Source organism: Phyllostomus discolor, chromosome 4 (assembly GCF_004126475.2).
Source record: "Phyllostomus discolor isolate MPI-MPIP mPhyDis1 chromosome 4, mPhyDis1.pri.v3, whole genome shotgun sequence".
Lineage (NCBI taxonomy): Eukaryota > Metazoa > Chordata > Mammalia > Chiroptera > Phyllostomidae > Phyllostomus > Phyllostomus discolor.
The window spans coordinates 203,563,711-203,585,289 of NC_040906.2; the positions used below are offsets into that span (position 1 = coordinate 203,563,711).

At 51.1% G+C, this 21,579-nt stretch overlaps 1 protein-coding gene across 1 annotated transcript in view; it reads left to right on the forward strand.

The window, feature by feature from the left end:
* Positions 1-985: 985 nt before the first annotated feature.
* SNX9 (sorting nexin 9) overlaps positions 986-21,579 on the forward strand; it is an 80,844-nt gene continuing 60,250 nt past the window's right edge. The window contains 1 exon segment of the mRNA XM_036022612.1: positions 986-1,494. Within this exon segment, the coding sequence (XP_035878505.1) occupies positions 986-1,494 (509 nt within the window).

Sequence of the window (21,579 nt, forward strand, 5' to 3'; positions counted from 1 at the left end):
GCTTCCTGTCGTGTCTTTTCTTCTTGCGTGGAAATCTGGCTGCTCAAGTTAAGGCATTCATTTATTACTGAAACCTGTAGGTCCAACAAGGAAGAAAAACATTGTCACAAAAATGTGCAAAATTTTAGACCTCTCCTTTCCAATCCACCTCGGGATATTGAGCTGTGTCTTTCTCAAACCTCTGGGAGCAACGAGTCGTTTTTAAACTGATGAAAAGTGCAGAAGGAGGTTAATGGGACACGTGCGAATGAAGCTCCAGCTGCTGCGAACTCCAGGCAGAACCTTCTGGAAGGGCCAGTCGAACCAGGCAGCCATTGCTCCTCTCGGTCCTGGCTGTTTATTTCCCACTTATTTCGCTCAGCCCAGGGCCCAAGCGGCCCGACAGCACTGCCGACCTGGGCCAAAGGGCCCCGTCGGTCACCGGATCCCGGCCCAGGGGGCGGAGAGGCACCCTCAGCTTCGTGCCCACGCGGCCCCACTCGGGCGACCGTGTGCGGCGCGGTCGCGAGGGGGCCGGTCGGGGCTCGGGCCGGCAGGGCGCTCCCCCCGCGCCGAACGTTTCCGCGGGCAGCTCGGCGGGGGCGGGCGCCCGGGCGCAGGCCCGACCGCGCGCCGCGACCCCGCGCCGGGACAAAGGGCACCGGCGGCGCGGCCCGGGGCGGAGGCTCCGGCGGGGGCGGAGAGGAGAGCGGGCGCGGAGGCCGGGCCGGCCCTGGGCACCGGGCGCGCTTCCGCCGGCCGCCGCGCGCGCCGCGGTCCATGGGAGGCTCGGCGGCGGGGGCGGGGGCCGCGCAGCCGGGGAGTTTCAGGAACTGGCGGAGCGGGCGGCGGCCGGAGTCGCCGAGCGCCCACACTCGGGGCCGAGGCGGAGCTGCCGCGGCGCCGGGGCCCAGCCGTAGCCGCCCTCAGCGTCGCCTGCCCGCCTCGGGTCGACCGCGCGGCGCGGGAGAGGAGCCGGCCGTCCCGGGCCGGGGATCCGCCCGCCATGGCCACCAAGGTGAGGGGCGCGCGGCGCAGGCCCCGGCGGCCCCTCGGCCCCGGGCGGCGCGGGCTGGGTCGGGGCCGGGGACGCGGAGGAGGCGGAGGGGCCGGCTCCGGGGTCCCCCAAACCCCGGGCTCGGGTCGCGCGGGGCGAGAGCGTTCGGGACCCGGCTGGAGGTGCGGGAGGGTCGCGGGGCGGGACCCCGGGCGGGAGCGGCGCCGCCTGCAAAGTTTGCGCCGGGGCTCGGGCTCGGGCTGCGGGCCGGGCCGAGGGAGGGAAAGTTCCCGCAGCCCCCGCTCGCTGCGAGCAGCCGCCCCGGGCCCCCGCGGGACCGCGATCACGTCCCCAGCGGTGTCCACTCCGCACAGCCCCGCACGTCCGGCCGCCGCGGACAGGCGCGTCCCCTCGGTCGGCCGGGGCTGCGACCCCCACACGCCGGCGGGTTTGGGGGCCCGACCCCCCGCCGGCGAGGACCGGACGTCTGCAGTTCAGGCCCAGCTCCGGGGGACGGAGTAGGCAAATTGAACGCCCCGCGCTTCCATTTGCTTCGTTTTTCTTTTCTTTTCGTTTCGTTGTTGTTTTTTTCTTTTTATTTTGCTACCTTTTCAGTTTGAATGGTATTTCCAGCGTGAATAAAATACGAAGTGGGAAATGACTGTGCTTTCAACTACGCGTTTGCCCGAAAAAGGCCCAGGCCCGAGTTACGTGGTGGAACTTGGACTCGTGCTGGGTTATTGGCCGGCAGTGGTGTCGTGCTTACTTTAGGGTATCGCTTGTGGAATTACTGGTCACTCTTCTCCAGCCGAGTCTGCGGGAGGCACCCGTCCCCGCGCCGGTTCCTGGGCCGGTTTCCGTAGTTCTGGGTGTAAACCGGAGGGAGAAGCCTGCGCGTGAGGACCCCTCCGGCAACTAGTCCTGTGGTTTGATGGGTTGTGATGGATGGGTTGACTTTTGCAGGTGGTTTTAGTAATAATAGCTTCTAAACATCAACACCCTTTTTCGTGTTCCTGTTTGAAATCTCCAAGTTTCTTTTGGGGTGGTGAAAACCTTACTTTTGTTGTTGGGTTTTGGTTAGAGAGATAATACAAGAAAGTGGTAAGAATTTTGAAGTCCCATTGAAAGACCAGATTGGCTGATGTCATTTGTTAAAGTTTTGTGCTCAGAAACTATCTAGGTACAGTTTTTATTATTTTTTTTTAAATGGAGATTATTCTCCAAGGAACCTATTGCCTGCTGTCACTTCTTGTTAAAATATTGTCTGTGCTCTTCCTTGGTTTTATGATAGAATTTGCTTCCTTTGCACAACGTGTATAATTTTGTGTTGATTAAAAAAAATAAAACTGAACTCAAGCTAAGGCTTTCTAAGGGAATTGATTTTGAGGTTAGTTGCCACACATTTCGGAAATTATGGGTTACACGGTCTTATTCTATACTCATCCTGCAACCTTCAGGGCTGTGTGTGGGAGATACCTATTTGGTGGTGGTCAGCGCTGTGGTATTTCTCGTTCTGGACTACAGTGCATGCCTCCGGCACGGCCCTTTTGGTGGGGCCCAGCTTAGCAGCTGGTGCAGGGATAGTTCATGAAAATTGTACTCGACAGGTGCACCTGAACTTAGTTTTTCCCTAAAATAGAGAATGGTGCTCGTGGTTGTGCTGAACCGGAGCTGCACGTGTCCTCACTGAACACAAGCCTCAGAGCATGCATCAGCACTTCCTCCCGGGTGGTCCGTCCGGCTCTGAAGACACAGTCCAGTGACTCTGGCTTTTAGTTTCTGTGACCTTTCTAATCAGCATTCCACATGGGACCCATTTCCGTGTGTGTGTGTGTGTGTGTGTGTGTGTGTGTGGTGACAAACCACTTCCGTTTTGTTTGTTTTTGTGTGTGTGTGTGTGTGTGTGTTTTTTTAAGGAAGAGCAAGGAAGCACATAATAAAAAAGGACCCTGACTCAGTTTTCTGGTTTTCCTGCTTTCTGGTGATTCTTGTGTCAAACCAAACTCTCCTTTTTCAGTTGTTCCCAGAGAGGAACGTTGCCCTTGTCCGCGCCCCTGCACCTGCCACCCACCCCTCGGCCCTTGCCAACACCTGAGCGGTTTGGGCTCTGGCCTCCCCTTTTTGTAACTGGGTGTGTGAGGAAAACACACACCCAGGAACTAGTAGCATCCAGCTGTTTATAAAACTGAACTCACCTGGCACGCAGGCTCTTGCAGTGAGTGACAACAAATAAGCACAGGGCCTGGATATCTTAGGCCGTGTCGGGTTTCCCTTTGAACTTGTCATTGAGAGCAATGCAGTTTCCTTATATATTGTTCTTGTATGTTTTCTGAAAGAGACACTTCTAACTGCCATGATTAAAAAAAAAAAAAAAAAAAAAAAAACTTTTCTGGTCAGAACAGAAACTGTCTTTGAGAAGAGAAATTTGAATTGGTCAGTTCAATTGGTCAGTACCTGCATCTTTTAAAGGGGTCGATGGTCTGCCCCCGGGTTCTGATGGACGCCCAGTGTGCTGGATTCAGCCGTGTCCTCCTCGGGGACCAGTTTGGTCCCTTTTAATGGATGCGGGGAAAAACTAACGCAAGTGGCAGAGTCTTCTGTTCGAAGCGTCGGAAGGGTGTGTTCTGACACCGTCATATAGTGAACTTAGGGGTAAATTAAATTTTGTTTATTAAATCTTGGGAAAGAAATTTTTTTTTGGCCCATAATTATCAGAAGGCACATAAAGAGAATAGTTAATGAGAGCTAATCCATAGCTGTACAACTTAGTTGTCATTTCCATCTCAAAGTTAACCTTTGGTCACTGACGGATCCTTTTGTGCTTACGCAGTGGCTTTTAGGGGAAACCAATATAACCAGATTCTGAGAGCTCCTCAGGCCTTTTTTTTTTTAACTTTTCTTTCCAGTTCAAATGTCTAAAGTTACACATTTGCGTTATACTGCTTATGCGGCAGAACTAAGTGGGGATGGAATGTTGAAATTCTGCTAGGAAATCAGTTGCACAGGACTGTGCACGGCAGACGTTACGGGGAACAGCGTGGAAAGCAAACTTTGTGGTCTCTCCTGAGCAAAAACCTCTATCTGGGGGGGAGAAAAAAGAACAGAAATGGCTTTCTAAAGAGCATTCAGGGTTAAGGTTGGTTTTGAGAGTTTTTTGAAAAAGAGCATGGAAACTGCTAACCTTTTAATTTTTTGTAACAGTAATATTTAAAAAAGACTCTTAGTAGACTATGTGCACGGCTTTTGTCTGGTCAAAGGAAAATTCTGTGACAGTAGGAAGGTAGACCAGTTTCGTATTGAACAAGGAGTAGATTAGAAAGCATAAAAATTTCTGCAAAGCTTTCTTCTGCTCCCTGTCTTTATTTTTACTTATTTATGTATTTTTCATCCTCCCCTGAGGATATGTTTATTGATTTTGAGAGAGCTTCTCATATGTGCCCTGGCTGGGGATTGAACTCGCAACCTTTCGGCGTACAGGACGATGCTCCAACCAGCTGAGTCACTTGCCTAGGGCACTGCTCCCTGTATCTGTATTGACCATTGGAAAATTAAATTACGGTTTTACTTTAATTGCCCACCTAGCACTTTCTACCTTTGCATATGCTGCTTTTTATTTTGTGGAGTGCTGTTCTCTGACCTTTTCCCCCAGGTGCCTTCTTTTTATACATTCTGTCTCGGTTCAAAGCCTCGCTTCCCTCTGGAAAGCATTCCTGATTTGCCTGACCCTTGCAACAGGGTCACACATGTCCCTACTGCCATTTAAGGTGTGTTCCCACGAGCAGGAGTTGTCTGCTTTAGGATGCTGTCGGCCCCCGGGGGCTGGTACCATGTGTTTGCTCACCCTCGCAGGCTCTGTGATCGGCTCGAACCAGGAGGCTCTTGATAAGCTGTTACTACTCGGGGGCGGGGAATGCTGACTTTTCTTGCCCGGGTACCCCCGGTACCCCCGTACCTCCCTCTCCAGTTTGAAATAGCGAAGAGATATTCCAGTGAGATAAGTGACTAAGGGAAAACTGTCTCCCACTGTGAGCCTCCATTTAATTGTGCATTGCAGTAAACTTGTTTTTCAGTACACATGGGAAATACACACTTGTAGCTTAGGTATTATTAGCAATGTTTTTTAAATATAATAATTCACTTTTATTAGTGATTACATGAGAAGTTGGCTCTTATGTTCTAAGGTAATTGGAACAAGCTTCATACTTCTGAAACTTGGAAAAGATTGATCTTAACCCATGAGTTGTTAGAAATGTGCTTAATTTTTTGGAGTATTTTATTTTTTTAAACAATAGCCTTTTTATAAGAAAGGATTTTATTTATTTTATTTTTAGACAGAGGGGAAAGGAGGGAAAAAGAGAAGGAGAAAAACATCAATGTGTGTTTGCCTCTTCCATACCCCCTACAGGGCCCTGGTCGGCAACCCGGGCATGCGCCCTGCCTGGGAATTGACCCCGCGACCCTGTGGTTCCTGGGCCAGTGCTCAGTCCACTGAGCCACACCAGTCAGGGCTGAGTATTTCACTTTTTAAATAATTCTTAATTTTTCAATTATAGTTTACGTACAGTACTATATCAGTTTCAGGTATACAACGTAGTAATTAGACATTTATACAACTTACAGAGTGACCACCCGATAAACCTAGTACCCATTTGACACCATGCACAGTCGCTGCAATATTACTGACTGCATTCCCGACGCTGTACTTTGCATCCCCACGGCTGTTCCTTAACGACCAGTTTGTACTTCGTCGTCCCTTCGCCTCTCTCGTTCCCCCAGCCTCCATCTGGCAACTGTCAAAATGTTCTCTCCGTCTGCGAGTTTGTTTCTGTTTTGTTTGTTCTCTTATTTTTAGATTCCAGATCTAAGTGCAATCACGTGGTCTTTGTCTTTCTCTGACTTATTTCCCTTAGCTTGGTACCCTCTGGGTCCATCCATGTTGTCGCAAATGGTAAGATTTCATTCTTTCCTATGGCTGAGTCATACTGTGTTGAATATGTGGACCACTGTTTTATCCATTCATCTAGTGATGGAAACTTAGGGTGCTTCATATCTTGGCTGCTGGCAGTAATGCTGCTGCGAGTATCTGGGTGGATATGTCTTTCTGAATTAGAGTTTTGGGGTTGCTTCGGGTCAAGACCAGGAGTGGGACTGCCGAGTCCTCCTGAGTCCTCCTTTGTCTCTTGCTGTCGCCTTTGCTTTCAAGTCTGTCCAGTCTGGTGTAAGTATTGCTGCCCCAACTTTTTTTTTTTAATTTCTACTTTCATGAAATATCTTTTCCTCTCCCTTTACTTTCAGCCTGTGTGTGTCTTTGTATCTGAAGTGAGTCTCTTGTGGGCAGCATATGTGAGGGTCTTGTTTTCTTACCTACTCAGGCACCCTGTGTCTTTTAACTAGAGCATTTAATGCATTTGCATTCAAAGTAATTGTCAATAGGTAGTTATTGATATTTTTTTATTCATACGTTTACTCAGCCTTTTTTTATTCATACGTTTTATCTTTTTAATTTTTTCTCAAAGAAGTCCCTTTAACATTTCTTGTAATACTGGTTTGGTGGTGATAAACTCTTTTAGGTGTTTCCGGTGTGAGAAGCTCATTATGGTAGCTTTGCTTGGCAGAGCTACCTTGGGCATAGGCCCTTGCTTTTCATCACTTTGAATGTTCCATGCCAGTCCCTTCTGGCCTGCAGAGTTGCCGTTGAGAAAGTAGCTGGCAGTCTCACGGGCACTCCTCTGTAGGTAACTGCTCTTCTCTTGCTGCTTTTAAGATTCTCTCTTTGGGGTTTTAGTTATGACGTACCCTGGTGTGGGCCTGTGTGGGCTCCCCTCTTTTGGGACTCATTGCGTTTCCCGGGCTTGCATGTGTATTTCCCCGGCCAGGCTGGGGAAGTTCTCCATCATTATCTCTTCAGACAGGTTTTCTGTTTGTTCCTGTCAGTCTTCTCCTTCTGGCACTCCCATGATGCGAGTATTGATATGCTTGACATTGTCCCAGGGGCCCCCTAAACTGTCTTCGATTTTTAGGTTCCTTTTGCTATTTTGGTTGGATGTTTTCTGCTCCCTTATCTTCCAACTCTCTGACTTGATTATCTGCTTAATCTAATCTACTGCTGAGTCCCTGTAATGTAGTCTTCATTTCAGTTATTGTGTTCTTCTTTCTGACTGGTTCTTTTTTATGTTTTCCATCTCCGTTTTCATGCTTCCTGACTCTTGGTGAAGTTCTCACTGAGGTCACTGAGCATCCCTGTAACCGGTGTTTAGGTCTTTTTCTGGAGCTTCGTCCTGTCCTTTCATTTGGGACGTGTTTTTGGGTCTCCTCGTTTACTCTGCCTCCCTGTGTTTGTTTCTGTGTATTAGGTAGGGCTGTTATGTGTCTCCTAGTCTTGGTAGAGTGGGTTTTTATAGTAGATGTCCTCTGGGGTCTAGTGGCACAGCCTGCCTGGTTACCTGAGCCAGCTGCGCCAGGTGCGTTTGTTGTGTGAGCCCCCCTGATGCAGTTGAGCCTCGATTGCTGTTGGCGTGTCAGTCGCAGGAGTTGACCCTCAGGCTGACGGTTGTGAGGACTGAGCGTGACTCTAGTGGAGGAGCTGGCCCTGTGGAGCAGGGGTCACTTTCACGAGGCTCCGGTACCTGCTGAGTCTGCCCCTCAGGTGTGTCATTTGTGGGGAGGGTTGGGTGATGCTCTGGGGGGGGGTCTGATGCTGGCCACTGGGTGTGTTGGTGCTGGGGCCTCTTGGTGCAGGCCAAGGTCAGCTGCTGCCTGTGCCGTGCCCAGGGCCACTTGGTGTGAGCTACCAGGTACAGGTGGTTGCTACTGGTGCTGGGTTTGCCTAAGCCACCTGGGAGAGGCTAAGCTGTGCATTGAGGTCAGCTGTCACTAGTGTCAGGCTTGTGGCTGCTTAGCAAGAGGTAAGGGGCATGCCTAGACCAGTGCTCGTTTGGGGTTTGTGAACCCTTGAGAGGTTTTGTGGAGATCCTCAGCATGCGCCAAGGCAGGCCATTTATATAGAAAAGCTGCTGGAAGTGGCCTGGGTGGGCCTGAAAGTTGGGTGGGTTGGGGCCGCAGGGAATCGCTGGGGAGGGCAAACAGTGTGATGAGGTCGATGGAGACTCAGGTATGGTCAGTATGCAGGCCAGGTTGCGGGAGGGCTCAGAAAAGGAACAGCGGCCTGTGCCAGCGCTTCTGTCTGGGAGGAAGCCGCCCCTCCAGCCCGCACCCTAAAGCCAGACGATTCGTTTCCTCTGCGCGCCCCCTGTAGCCCTCGCCCTAAAGGCAGACAGTTCATTTCCTCTGCGAGCCCCTGGCTCCTTTGGAGCGGCTGTCCCGGTGCAGGAGCTCAGAGCAAGTGAGCCCTACTGAGTCTGTGCATGGCCCTTTAAGAGGAGTGCCTGGGACCCCAGAAGCCCTCAGCCTCTCTCAGCCACACTCCACGCTGGTGTGCACAGCCAGAAGCTGTGGGGACTTCTCTCCCTGGCGCTGAGGCCCTGGGTTGGGGGTGCTGGTGCGGGGCTGGGACCCCTCGTTCCTCAGGGGCGACCTCCGCTGCAGGAACTCTCCTCCCGATTTTCACCCCACATGTGGGTGTGGGACCCGCCCGTGTTGTGTCCCCACGCCTCCTCCCGGTCTCAGCAGGAGGAGGCGTGTCCTTAGTTCCGTTCAGCCGGACTTCAGGTGGCCCCGGTGTGACCGTTCTGCAGTCCACGGCCATTCGGACGTGGCTGTGGGAGGAGGCCAGCACAGCATTCACGCACCCCGCCATCTTGACCGGGAGCCCCGAAGCGTGTGTGAGCAGTTTTTATTAAAGTGCAGGGTTTTCCTGTTTGTCTTTTTGCTAACGGTTGCATTGTGATCAGGGGATCTGGTTGACACTAATGCTGTACCTGAAAATTTGTTGAGGCTGACTTTGTGTCCTGCGTACAGTCGGCAGTGGGCCGCCTGTGCGCAATACACACGCTCCCTGACTGATACACACGTGTGTGTTTTGAGTGTGCCCACTGGACTGAACTTACTAATTACGCCTTTCGCATCTGCGTCCTCACAAACTCGGGTGTATCTGAGTGACCTTGGGTCTGCTTGTCAGGCATGTTAAAATGGTGGACTTGAAAAAATTCTCTCTTGAGTTTAGAATTAGTATTATCTTCCAGGTGACTTGAGCTTTTTTTTTTTTTAAACAGATTTTATTTATTTATTTTTAGACAGAAGGGAAAGAAACATCAATGTGTGGTTGCCTCTCATGCACCTCCCCCCGCCCCATTGAGGACCAGGCCACAACCCAGGCATGTGCCCTGACAGGGAATCGAACCGGCGTCCCTTTGGTTCACAGGCCTGTGCTCAATCCACTGAGCCACACCAGCCAGGGCAGGACTTGAACTTTTTATCGTTATGAAGTAATGTTCTTTATAATATGCTTTTTTAAAAGATCATTTTGTCCAAAGTTAATGTTATTTCACTAGCTGTCTTTTGGTAAACATGTGCCCTGTGTATTAAAGGCCGTAGCTGAATTCCACCTTTCCATCTAGTCTGGCAGTCTTGCAGCCAGAGCGGTTTCTCTGCTTTTATTGGTGTTTACTGTCTGTTTGGATTTCTGGCTGCCGTCTTACAGATTGCGGATTCCCTCCCCCTTTCTCCTTTTACTGTTTTTTTCCCCTTCTTGGCCTTTTGGAGGGTTTGTCCCATATGCTGCCTTCTTTTTCAGTGGCTATCAGAGCGTGTACGTTACTGTTTCTCAGTTAAAGTCTGAAACTACTCGACATTATGACCTTCCTCCTAAGGGGAAAAGACATTTGGATTCTTAACTCCGGCTGTCTATCCCCAAATAGCCAGTTACTGCCGGGTGTTTGGATTCTCTCCTTTCCACCACGAACAGACATTTTTTAAATTTTTTATACAGTTAACGTTTATTTAAATTTCACCACATTTTACTGCATATTTTTTTTTTTTGCCTACTCTTCCTTTTTACATTCCAGTTCTTCCTGGCATGATTTTCCTTCCACCGAAAATGAATTCTTTGGAATTTCCACTGGGGAAGATTTGTTGGGAAATCCCTTATGTGTGAAAATGAAGTTTGCTTTATTCTTGAAACTATCCACCAGTTTTCTCGGTGGACAGTATTTTCTCTTGGCACGTTTGAAGTGGTCATTCCCCTGTGTTCTCCCGGCGTCCGGAGTCTCTGCGAGGAAGGTGGCCGTCTCAGGTGGTTCCCGTGTGGACGACCTGGCTCTTCCCTCCGCCGGTCTCGCAGACCTCCTCCGTGTCCTCAGCGTCACGCATCCTCACTGTGGCGTGTCCTCGTGTGGACGGTATCTCCCAGCCGGGGAGCTCACGGGCGGCCTGGGGAGCTCCGGAGCGGCGTGGTCCGGCAGAGCTTTCTGCGATGCCACAGGCGCGCATCTGTCTGTGCAGGGCCACGTGGCGGCCGGTGGCCACGCGTGGTTAACGTGACTGAGGAGCTTGGTTCTTATTTTTCATTTAAGTGGCCACACGTGGCTGACGGCTCCTGTGCCGGGAAGAGCACAGTGGTAGAAGGTTCCCGTGGTGATTGTTGCATGGATGTTGCCTCCCCCCCCCCCTCCCCATGCACCCGGGACCCTGGGAGCGTGGAGCAGTCCCGCAGACTCGTGCTTCCCCCTGGCTCTCGGCCCGCTGCCTTTCCTTCCTGCTGCATTCCGGGTAGTTTCTTGGGCTCCGGCTTCCAGATCACTGTTGGTTTTTCAGTTGGGCCTAGTCTGCTCTTCAATGTTTAGTGATGTTATGACTTTGGAATCGTATGTGGTTCTGTCCCCCATCTGCTCAGTCATTCTTTGTAGTCTCTCGTTCTTTCCTCACTTAAAGCTTCACGTAAGGGCAGTGAACGTTCGTAGCTTGGGTCTGGTGATTCTGGTGTTCGAGGTCTGATGTGGCCATCTCTGTCTTCTCCTCGTCCTCACTCGTGGCACCTTGTTTTCTTACGTTTTGTGGTTTTATGTTACTTTTTTCTGTGAGTTGCTCACTTTCCGTGGACCTTCATCCGAGGGAGTTTTCGTGCCTACATTGAAGTCACTCCACAGAGACTGTGTCTCTGTGTGCGCCAGTCCCCTGGGGACACCGCCTCTTGGGGTCGCTCTAACTTGAGTCCTGGCCGATGTTTTCCCAGCCGTGCTGGGCGGCGCAGACACGGGCCTCGGGCTCGGGGGAAGCCCCTGTTCTCCCCCTCGGTGCCGGTGCTGGTGTTTCTCAGCTGTTCTCTCCGCCCAGCAGGTTCTTCCCTTCACCCTGTGTCGGGGTCCTCTTGGGGTCCCCCCTCCTGGCTCTACACAGGAGGCCCGCCCTTCTCCGGCACAGCCTTCAGGTCATCCACCCAAACCCAGAGCCGCCAGGGTCTGCAGGAGGCCCCTGGGGCAGAACCCTGTCCCAGCACGTGGTTTTCCTCCCGGGGTGTCTGCTCTCCGCCCCGGGGAGAGCCTTTCCTCTCTGCTGACTCAGCGGTGTCTTTTGCTTTTAACATGTATTCAGCACTTCAGCGTGTCAGTCTGGTGGTGGTTAGCGTATCAGCCCGCCCTGTTTGCCAGAACAAAACCAAGTTAGAGCACCTGTCTCACAACAGACAGGGAAGGGGAAGGGGAGGGAAGATGTGCACGCAAAGGGTGAGTCTCTGTTTGGAGGGAAAAGGCGAAAAGACCAAGTTGTTCAACAGTTTAGTTGAAACCAAACCTGGAGTCAAGCAGTCAGAATAACAGACAGTGCCCTAGGGGGCTGGTGTGGCTCGATGGGCAGGAGCATTGCCTGGGAACCGAGGGTCTGGGTTCGATCCCCAGGCCAGGTGTGTGCAGGAGGCAGCCGGTCCAATCGATGCTCCCCTCTCTCATTGGTGTTTCTCTCTCCCCTTCCTTTCTCTTCCTCTTTCCTTAAAAAGCAGTGAAACAGTGTCCTCGGGTGAGGGTAAAAATAGCAGACTGTGGGCATTTCACTTTCTAACTGGTGCTTCTCTCACTCTGTCCCCCCCCCTTGACTCTCAAAAACACGTGTGATAGGTTCAGCCCATTTATTCATTTTCAGGCATTGCAAACGCCGTGCTGAAGGATGTTATTCGCATGACTCAGTTCTTTTAAGTTATTTTTCGTGTCTGGAAATCGATCAGGTGGTAGTATCAGCCGAGGAGGCAGGATCCACAAGTCGCCTGTGCGGGGTGGTCTGTTAAGTCAGAGAGAGATGTGTCACTTCAGGGATAAGTCGATGAGGGTGAAATGCAGCTTATTCTGGGAACTGTTGCCCCTCGTCGTCCACCGGCTCCTTCGTTTGAACTCCGAGGGAGCTCAGTGTCAGGTCCTCAGCTCCAGGGCGGTGGGCGTCACCCGCAAGGCCTCGGCCTCACCCTGGGAGATCAGGGTGTGGTTCCCAGAGGTGTCACTCATCCTGGAGGAGGGCGGGCCTTCCGCCTGGCTCCCCTGCCCCTCCTGCCGGCAGGCTGGGGGGAGCTGAGTCCTGAAATGTTACTTTTTCTTTAATCCATTCAGTGAACGTTTTAAACATTCTGTCACCTGGGTCTCTTTTTTTAAAATACTCGGGACCCCAGAGTCGGGTCCGAGTCTGGCGGAGCCCCAGGTGTGGGGGCAGCAGACGTGCCAGTGGCTCCTGTGCCTGTTCGTGCGGAAGCGGGGGTGCCGGGACCTGGGCCCTTGCCCAGGAGAGCCGGCGTTCGGAAACCCAAGAGCTAGTCGAATGGACCAGCTAAAGGCCAGTTTGGAACGTTTTGGTGTTTCCTAGTGCAAATCCACCGAGAGGGCTTGGAAGGGGAGAGACAGGCGTATGCTGGTGGCGGTCGTCTGTCTCATGGAGGCCGCTCTCAGCAGCTTCTTGCTCAGCCCTCGGCCTGCTTTGTGTTCTCAAGATTTTGAGTAGTAAATACTTATTGTTTCGGTAATAAGGAAGACAACAAGTTCATTTTTTTTTTAATTTAAAAATTTATCGTCGCCCTGGCTGGCATAGCTCAGTGGATGGAGCGCGGGCTGCAAACCAAAGTGTCGCAGGTTCGATTCCCAGTCAGGGCACATGCCTGGGTTGCGGGCCACGGCCCCCAGCAACCGCACATGGATGTTTCTCTCTCTCTGTCTCTTTCTCCCTCCCTTCCCTCTCTAAAAATAAATAAATAAAGTCTTTTTTAAAATCTTAAAAAAAGGAAAAAGAAAGAGGAGAAATTGTCAATCTTTAAAAAAACAAACAAAAAACTTACTGTCACTAACCAGGCATCTAAAGCAGAGTCCCAAACTTACCCACCTTCTGTTAATTTGTTTCGAATTACACTAAGTTGCGAAAAATGTTTTTAACTAGTGCCTTTAATTAGTAAGTCACATGTCAACAGAAAAATTTTTAAAAAATGCTAATGCATTCAGGATTACAGATAGAAACTTAGAGATTTATTTTATTTAAGCACTGTATTTTCCTGCTTCTTCCAAAATATAAAAAGTATTTTCTTAACTTTTAAAAATAACTAAAAACATAATAAGCAGCATTAAACCTGAAAGTCTTAAAAATGGCAGCTTTCTAAGCACAGGTGTAAGTCACCTGCCTCTCCACAGCCTGCGTCTCGGGGGCCGCAAGGAGGTGGAGCAGCCGCGCCTTCCTGGGCTGGTGACAGTGGTTTGTTTTCTTTTACATCCCTTCTGTGCTCTCCCCACCTTCGTAAGATTTGAGAGTCAGGAGTGAATTTTAAGATTTTTTTTAAAGATTTTATTTATTTATTTTTAGAGAGGGAAGGGAGGGAGAAAGAGAGAGAGAGAAAAACAGCAATGTGCGGTTGCTGGGGGCCGTGGCCTGCAACGCAGGCATGTGCCCTGACTGGGAATTGAACCTGCGATGCTTTGGTTTGCAGCCTGCGTTCAATCCAGTGAGCTACGCCAGCCAGGGCTAATTTTAAGATTTTTACAGCCTTTTTGTTGAGGCATCAGACTGACTTTGTCCTGTGGTAGCCGTTAACCCAGGAATTACATAAAGCACGTTCAGTATCCTTATAACTAGAAATCCCAAAAAGCTAGAAAATTAGTAGCGTTTAGAGTGCCGAGGTCTGTAGTTACGTTAGATTGAGCCGTCTTAATCACTGAAAGCCGAGATGATGCCAGCAGTTACGGGGTTTCTTGTTTGTTTGGTTTTTGTCAATTCTGACACTTAAAGGCCACTTCTGGACTAGCCTTTACGACTGTATCTACTGCCTTAAAACCCACCCCCCTTTCTGTTAAGTAAAAACGTGCTCTTCCTGTAGCTTGCATTATAAAAACAATAGGTGGTGACTCTCTAAAATGCGAGTATCAAATATCCCCTCCCCAAGTCTCCTCTGCTCCGACTCGTTAGGAATCTCTTTTAAAGGAAGGTTATGAAATGTGAGTAAGCTTTCGCTTCTAAGGCAGAAATTGGACTCTTACTAACGTGCATCATCAGTGTTTCATGTTTGCTGAGCGCTGGGCACTCCTGAGAGAGCCGTGGTGCCCAAGCTGCATCCCCGTCCCCTGCCGGGAGCTTCTTGCACCGCAGACTGCTGGGCTCCGTCTGCTGGGCTCCGCGGCAGAGTTTCTGATTCAGGAGGCGGAGCCCAGAGCACACTCGTCCACCAGTGCCTCACGGGTGCCGCTGGGCTGGGACCAGGCTTTGAGGGGGATGGGGAAAGGAAAGGAAAGGAAGAGCCTGGTTCTGTCCTTCGTTCGTGGAATCTGTGGGGTGTGAAATGGGTGGGCGCCAGGACGCCGTGTGTGCGGTGAGTATCGTTTCGTGTTCACAGGACTCTGCAGTCTATAACCAGGTTCAAGAGATGCCGGAAATCGGAATATTGACAGTCTTGCATGGAAGCTGTCCGTTGCCCATCAGCTGTTCTGTGTTGTGTGGGTCGGTCACGTGCGTCATGTGCAGCGTGACTCGACGCCGCTGGGGTCTGTGATTACCAGGGGGTGAGGCGACTGTGGCTGGTCCCTCCTCGTGCTGCTGCTGCTGCTGCCGTCCGCCCGGAGGCCTGCCGCGCCGCTCCGTGCCACCACCGTGCCGCACAGCTGTCAGCCCGCATCTGCCTGCGCTGTGCGATGCGTGCACTTTGAAAGTGGCTCCGTGATGATGGCTTTTCATTCTCTGGGGGATTGTTATGTAGAAGAACCCTGTTTTTGAAATATTTTATAATTCAGATAATCTGTGATATTTGGGTAAACCCAGTCTTTTAAAAACTAGGAGTACTTTTAATTTTCATGGTCTGTGGTTAACATGAGGATATCATTCTATGTAAATGCCAGGGGGTATTTATGGGAAATGCTGAGTATTCTACTAAAAATCAAAAGTTTTTTCCCTCTATAGACAGGCGCTCTCCAGAACCGACGAGTGCGGTAAGTCGACAATGCACGCACATTTCCCTGTGCTCCGAGACTTTATGGTCTGACGGGAAACAGACACTTGACTCTCCCATTAAATGTTACAGTTGCTGTGGTAGCACAGGGTTGGAGACAGAAGTGAGTCTCCAATCTACTTTCCTGCATCCCCTGTCATTGGAAACTTAAGAGTAAAAAATGAATTTAAGTCAGTAAAGAGGCCACAGTTTGAAAACCTGATGTAGAAATAAGTGCTCGCTGAAGACTCTGGTTACAGTCATCATAACGTAGAAGGGGGCCACTCCTCTACCTGCGTGGATACAGACCGGCATTAAATAAACGAGCGCAGTTGGAGGTCTCTTTGAAAGAGTTCTCTATCGCGCCGACTGCCCTTGCGGGGCAGAAAGTGCAGCTCCGGTCCCCTGCGTCCCCTGCGTCGGAGTCTGAAATGCCGCCTGGGACTGGTCCCTGGGAGCCGCCTCAGGAGCCGGTGGGCAGCTCAGGCCGTGCAGACCGCCGGCCTCCGTGGCCCGTCTTGTTCCAGATCCCTGTGCCCGTGGGCTTAGTGTCTCGGGATGGTCAGAGCCAGTCTGCTCCGTTTAATGTTTAGGTTGGCCGTTTAGTTAAAATGTAGGAAGTGTTTGGTGTGCTTGGTTGGAAACAACCAGAGTTTGTATTCCAGATTAGGGATTCCCAGCTGCTGACTTTTCGGGGATCTTTAAATGGAAATGAGCAGACATTGTTACAGATTGTGTATCTTCTTCACATTTGTAATTGCTTAAAAATATATGTAGATTATGGCCCTGGGTGGTGTGGCTCAGTGGATTGAGCGCCCTCCTGCGAACCACAGGTTGGCTGGTTGATTCCCAGCCAGGGCACATGCCTGGGTTGTAGGCCAGGTCCCCAGTGGGGGGCACATGAGAGGCAACCACACATGATGTTCTCTCCCTCTCTTTCTCCTTCTCTTCCCCTCTCTAAAACTGAATAAATAAATCTTTAAAAATTTTATACTTATTTAAAAAGTATATGTAGATTATGTTATTAATAAAACATGGATATTATAGAACAGTCATGGGGACGAAAAGTACAGCATAGGAAGTATGGTCAGTGATACTGTGATAACTGTGCATGGTGCCAGAGGGGGTACTGGGTATTACTGGGATGGTCACTTACTTAGTAAGTCTGATAATGTGTAGTCACTGGGTTGTATACCTGAAACTAACACTGTATGTCAACTATAATTGAAAAATAAAAATTATCTAAAGGTCAAAAATAAAACATGGATACATTTAAAATACTAATGACTTCGCAGTATCTTTTGGCCATAAGTATTCTAATGAAAGGTACTTTTGTGTGAATACTGTTGTTTGTGGGGAATGTGTGTGCATAAGGAATTAACCTTGAGGTTGTTGACTTTCCTCTGATCAAGGTAGCTATGACATAAAAGCCCACCTCCTCTACTAGTGTTTGATTTTCCTCGGGTCTCATACTTAGAAGGGCTTCCTTGTGTCTGTCAGTTTCGGGTGCGGTGGCTGGGTGAGGTCAGTCTCCTGGATCCTGGAGTTTGCGTTTCCATGCCGTGGTGGGCACACAGCGTGGAGACGGGGAGGTCTGGGTTCAAACCCCAGTCAAGTCCCAGCTGCGTGACTTTGGAAAGTTACTTAATGCTTCAGTTTCCTCATCTGTACAATGTAAGTAATAATATGACCTCGCGTGTGATTTTCCATCATACCATCCAGATGAGGGAAAAAAAAATAGAACTTAATTTTTCTGTAATAATTTGCAGCAAGTTATGTTTCCGTCCTGTTGGGGAAGTAGAACGACCAGTCTTAGTTCACAGGCCCTTCTTCCCAGGACTGGGGTATGGCGTGTGGGTGGGGTATTTATGCAGTGCCACGGGGGGCCATTCCCCCCCCCCCCCTCTCTGCAGAGGAGGGGCTCTGCAGTGTCGCTCGCCTGTGGGCTGAACCCCGTCTGTGCTGGTTCTCGCCACCGCTCCCTCGCCGTGCGCTGAGGGGGCTGGAGCCGTCTTGCCTCTGTTGCGTGCTCTGCAGAAACTCAGACACGTTCCGCCCCAGCGCCAGACACAGCCGGTTTCCCTCCGGTCCGTTTGCGGGTTCACCCTGGGACGGTTCCTTCCTGGCCTCTCCACTGTCTCTGGGCTCTGCTGTGTACTGCCCAGGCTCCGGGGGCCTCGCCTCGTGTCTCTCCTGTGCGCTCTTTCTCGCCCCCGGCTTCCGTCCGGACCGGGCGGTCTCTGTTCTCCGGGCCTTGGAACCCACGGCCGGTCCTGGGAACCCAGGACCAGTGACTGCTGTGTCCTGTCGCCGTCCTCTCCTGGGGGCAGCGGGGTTGCCGCTGGTCTGCGTCTGAAAGGTGGAGAAAAGATAAGGAAGAAAACACCCCTGAAGATGAAAAATCACATTTCAAAAATATTATCTCTACAAATTTTCTCTCAAGAATTAAGTGAAAATTTACAGAAAGGGCTCACCAAGTGTCTGGCTTATAGCAGGGGACAGTTTGTGGGGTTGAGCAGGTTTACTCGTTTTATTATAGAAATAAACCGTAAACGGGGGTCTGTTGGAGCCCACGGTGCAGGCTCTACCTTAACTGTGTTCCAGGGGCTCAGACAAGGTTTGTAATTTCACGTTACCCTTGTGGAGGTGGTAAACTTCTCGATCTGATTCTTACCCCAAACTCTGCTAACCCGAGTTCCCAGATGCCGGTTGTCCGCCATTTGAGGTTGATTCTTTTTGCCGTTGCCACGGTGTGCCTCGTTAATTCGGTAAATTACCTTTCATACGTGGAAAACAAGATAAAAACGAGGCGGAATGTCAGAGCCACAGAGCACAGGAGCGTGACAAACTCAAAGCATGTTGGCAGTGCAAGAAAACGGTGACGCGACCCCACTGTGTGTGTTTCACACGCAGGGCCCGTGTGCCGAGGGTCAACGCACACCCCAAGGGACGCTCAGAGTGGGAGGTCGCCGTGCTCTGAGTGACCCAGCTTCAATAACCTCATAGCGCATTGCCGGTAACTTCCAGTTTTAATGTTTTCAACAAATTTAGAAACAATTTCAACTCATTGTAAAATATAGAACCCTAGACTTTTAAATATTGTTCCCTATTTGTCTTAACTGTAAACTTTTCAAGCAACTTATTTTATCAAAGCTTCTCAGAACATTCAACTTTCGTGAAACAGTTCCTCTTTTCACGCTCTTGTTTCATTGAATAATAATTCAGTGCTTTGCCGCAGTAAGTAGTAAGTACAACGGACATCAGCAGGTTCGAGAGCCGTCTTGGGCAGCGTGTGAGTCGCCTGCTGGGGTGGGAACCGCCCCGGCCGGGGGCAGCCTGCTCCGTGCGAGAACCCGATGCCCACGTGTTTCCTGCAGAGCACGGGGGTGTTGGTGAAGCTGGTAAATTGGCCGTGTGGAATCCAGGCTGCGCGGCGCCCTCCTGGTAAGTGCGTCGTAGTGCTGCTGAGACTCGCGGCTGCTTACCTGGGCTGGCTTAGGCCGGAGCAGGGTTCTCCTGGACCCATCAGGCCTGGAGGAGCATTGACGGTGGGTGATGGCATGTTCCTTACACTTGTAACAGGATCAGCTGCCAGTAGTAACTCAGTGTCCGGTGCTGTATAGTGATGTATCAGAAGTGCTTCCGTAACAGTTTCAGTGAGAAGGGATCCTAGACAATTATCTAAAAAAAGACAAACAACGCAGTTTACGGAAGTACTGGGGTTGTAAAGAAAGTGATGCCGTGGCCCTTTAAATTCAGGGGGTATGGCCAAGTGTGGGGACCTGATGACAGTCGCCTTGGAAGTCTTTTCTTCCCCCTTCGACGGAGGGGGGGGCGGAAGCCTCTGAGAACGCACGTGTCCTGCTGGTGGTGGCGGGGCACGCTCTTCCCCGCCATTCCCCTTCAGCCCACACTCAGCGCTTGCTGTCCTCTGCACCTGAAGTTTACCGCGGAGATGCAGAAGAAGACGAGACAAACGGTTGCTCTTCGGAGGCCCTCACGTGTTTTGGGAAACACCGTGGACAAGACCATATTCCACAGGAAGAAGACGGAAGACAGCGCCCCAGCCGAGGAGCCTCAGGAGAGCCTCTCCTGGGCGCCCCACCTGCCCCCGCCCCTCCCAGCTGACACCCCCATCCCTGTCCACCCACAGTGGCCCGTTTCCCCTCCCGGGTTCTGTTCGTCACACCACGTGCTCCGTGCCTGTTCCCTGTCCCCTCGGCCACTGCGGGCGGTGGCTCTTGCATGTTTTCGTATCCTCCCAGTGTGATCAGTAGTAGCTATTCAGTAGTTGGGTTTTCTGGTTTTTTCCAGCAAGAGAGGCACACCGCATAGGTGTTCTGGAGCGGGCCCAGGCTTCACCCGCAGGCAGTCCTGCACTGCCGTCCCGGCTTCACTGCTCTCTGCTCTGCGGCCACAGAATCGCTGTGTAGCTACGCCAGAGCCTTCCGTATTTCCCTTGGGGGTGTTCAATGTTTATGAAGTGCAGGGTAGTCCCCAGAATAAAGAATATAAAGAACTGTCCTCCGCTCGCCCCAATGCTGTGTAATTGCATCGCTGTTGAGAAGCACTGGCCGAGGCTAATCGGGCCCAGATCTGTCCTTAGAGCTGGACGTGGTGTCGCTTACAAGATGGGGGCTGGGGGTAGGGGGGGTGTTGCCCAGTGCAGAGGGAGGAAGAGGGCGTGGACGTTGTAAGCATTCTACAGTGTGACTCAGTGGTGTGTCACTAGGTGTGTGTGTGGGGGGGGGTTGTGGAGTGGGGAGACAGGGTTAGATTTAGTGGGGGGTAGATTATAAAGGATCCAAAACACCAGAAAACGAGTCTGAGCCTCATCCGAGATCATCGGGAACCATCGGGCATTTTCCAGACTCGGCCTGAGCCCATTCATCAAGGGAGCCCTACCGGCCGGGTGCGGAGTTGGCCGGATGCCAGAAGACCTGACGGCAGGGACATCACTTATGGGGTTGGGACACCGGCCCCAGGTCAGCTGACGTCGTCGCAGAGGGTGCTGGGTGAAGAACAACGGGGCTGGCTTCCAGCCCTTCGTTTCTCAGTCACCCTGCCTTGAGACAGGAGACCTGATGCGGGGGAGTGGCATGAGCCCCCATTCCCCCGGCGGCACTGAGCTGAGCCCCCTGTGCTGGGGTCCACCTGAAAACCAGACGAGGTCACAGGTGAGGTGCCTCGGGCCTGGAGACGCCTAGTCAGTCCCGCTTAGTGGTGCTTCTGCTTGGCTCCCCCTTTTTGTCGTGGTCGCTAGTTTGCGGGAGGGACTCACTGCCGTGGTTGCTAGTTTGCAGGAAGGACTCGCTCACTGCTGCCGAGGGGAGAGCAGGTGCGGCAGGGCCCGGCCGAGCAGCCTTCCCGGCCGCATCCGAGGTGCCGCTGAGGGCACTGCGGGGAGCTTCTCGGCTTTCCCACGGGAGGAACCCCACCTCTGTCGTCTCTCCCCATCCCCTGGCTGCCGTGCAGCCCGAGTCTCTTCGTCTGATTAAGTTTGGCTCCTGCTCTATTTTTGGTGCAATAAACTTCGTTAGCTCTTCAGACTGTATTTTATTTTTGCTAACTTAATTCTCTGTGGTCGTCTTATTTTGTTCTATCTTTAGTCTTACTCTGTGATACAATAAAAACCAGCCGTAGTTCTGTGGTGAGCTTTATATCAGCTGCGTGAATCTGGAGGAGAAGTTGCCCCAAAGGGGAAGCACTGATAAAAACAAATCGTAAGCGTGTGGCCTTCCTCCAGGAGTTCCGCTGAAAGCCTCCCCTCGAACTCCTCGTGTAACCAGGTGTGTGTGTCCTTACGGGTGACCTTAAGAAGAAGCACCTTTAGAGCAGTTTAATTTCATTTTTTAATTACAGTTGACATACAGTATTATATTGCTTTCAGGTATACAGCATGCTAATTAGACATTTATATAACTTACAGTAAGCCTGACAACAGGCATAGTTATTACGATACAATATTACTGACTGTATTCCCTACGCTGTACTTTACATCCCCAAGGCTGTTCTGTTATCGCCAGTTTGTACTTCGTAAACTTTCGTCTTTTTCACCCGTCCCCACGAACCCCCTCCCTTGTGGCAGCCATCCGAGTGTTTTCTGTGTCTGTTTCATTTTTGTTTCATTTGTTTGTTTTTTAAATCCCAGATCTAAGTGCAATCGCGTGGCATTTGTCTTTCTCTGACTTATTTCACTTAGCACAATACCCTCTGGGTCCATCCATGTTGTCACAAATGGTAAGATTTCATTCTTTCCTATGGCTGAGTC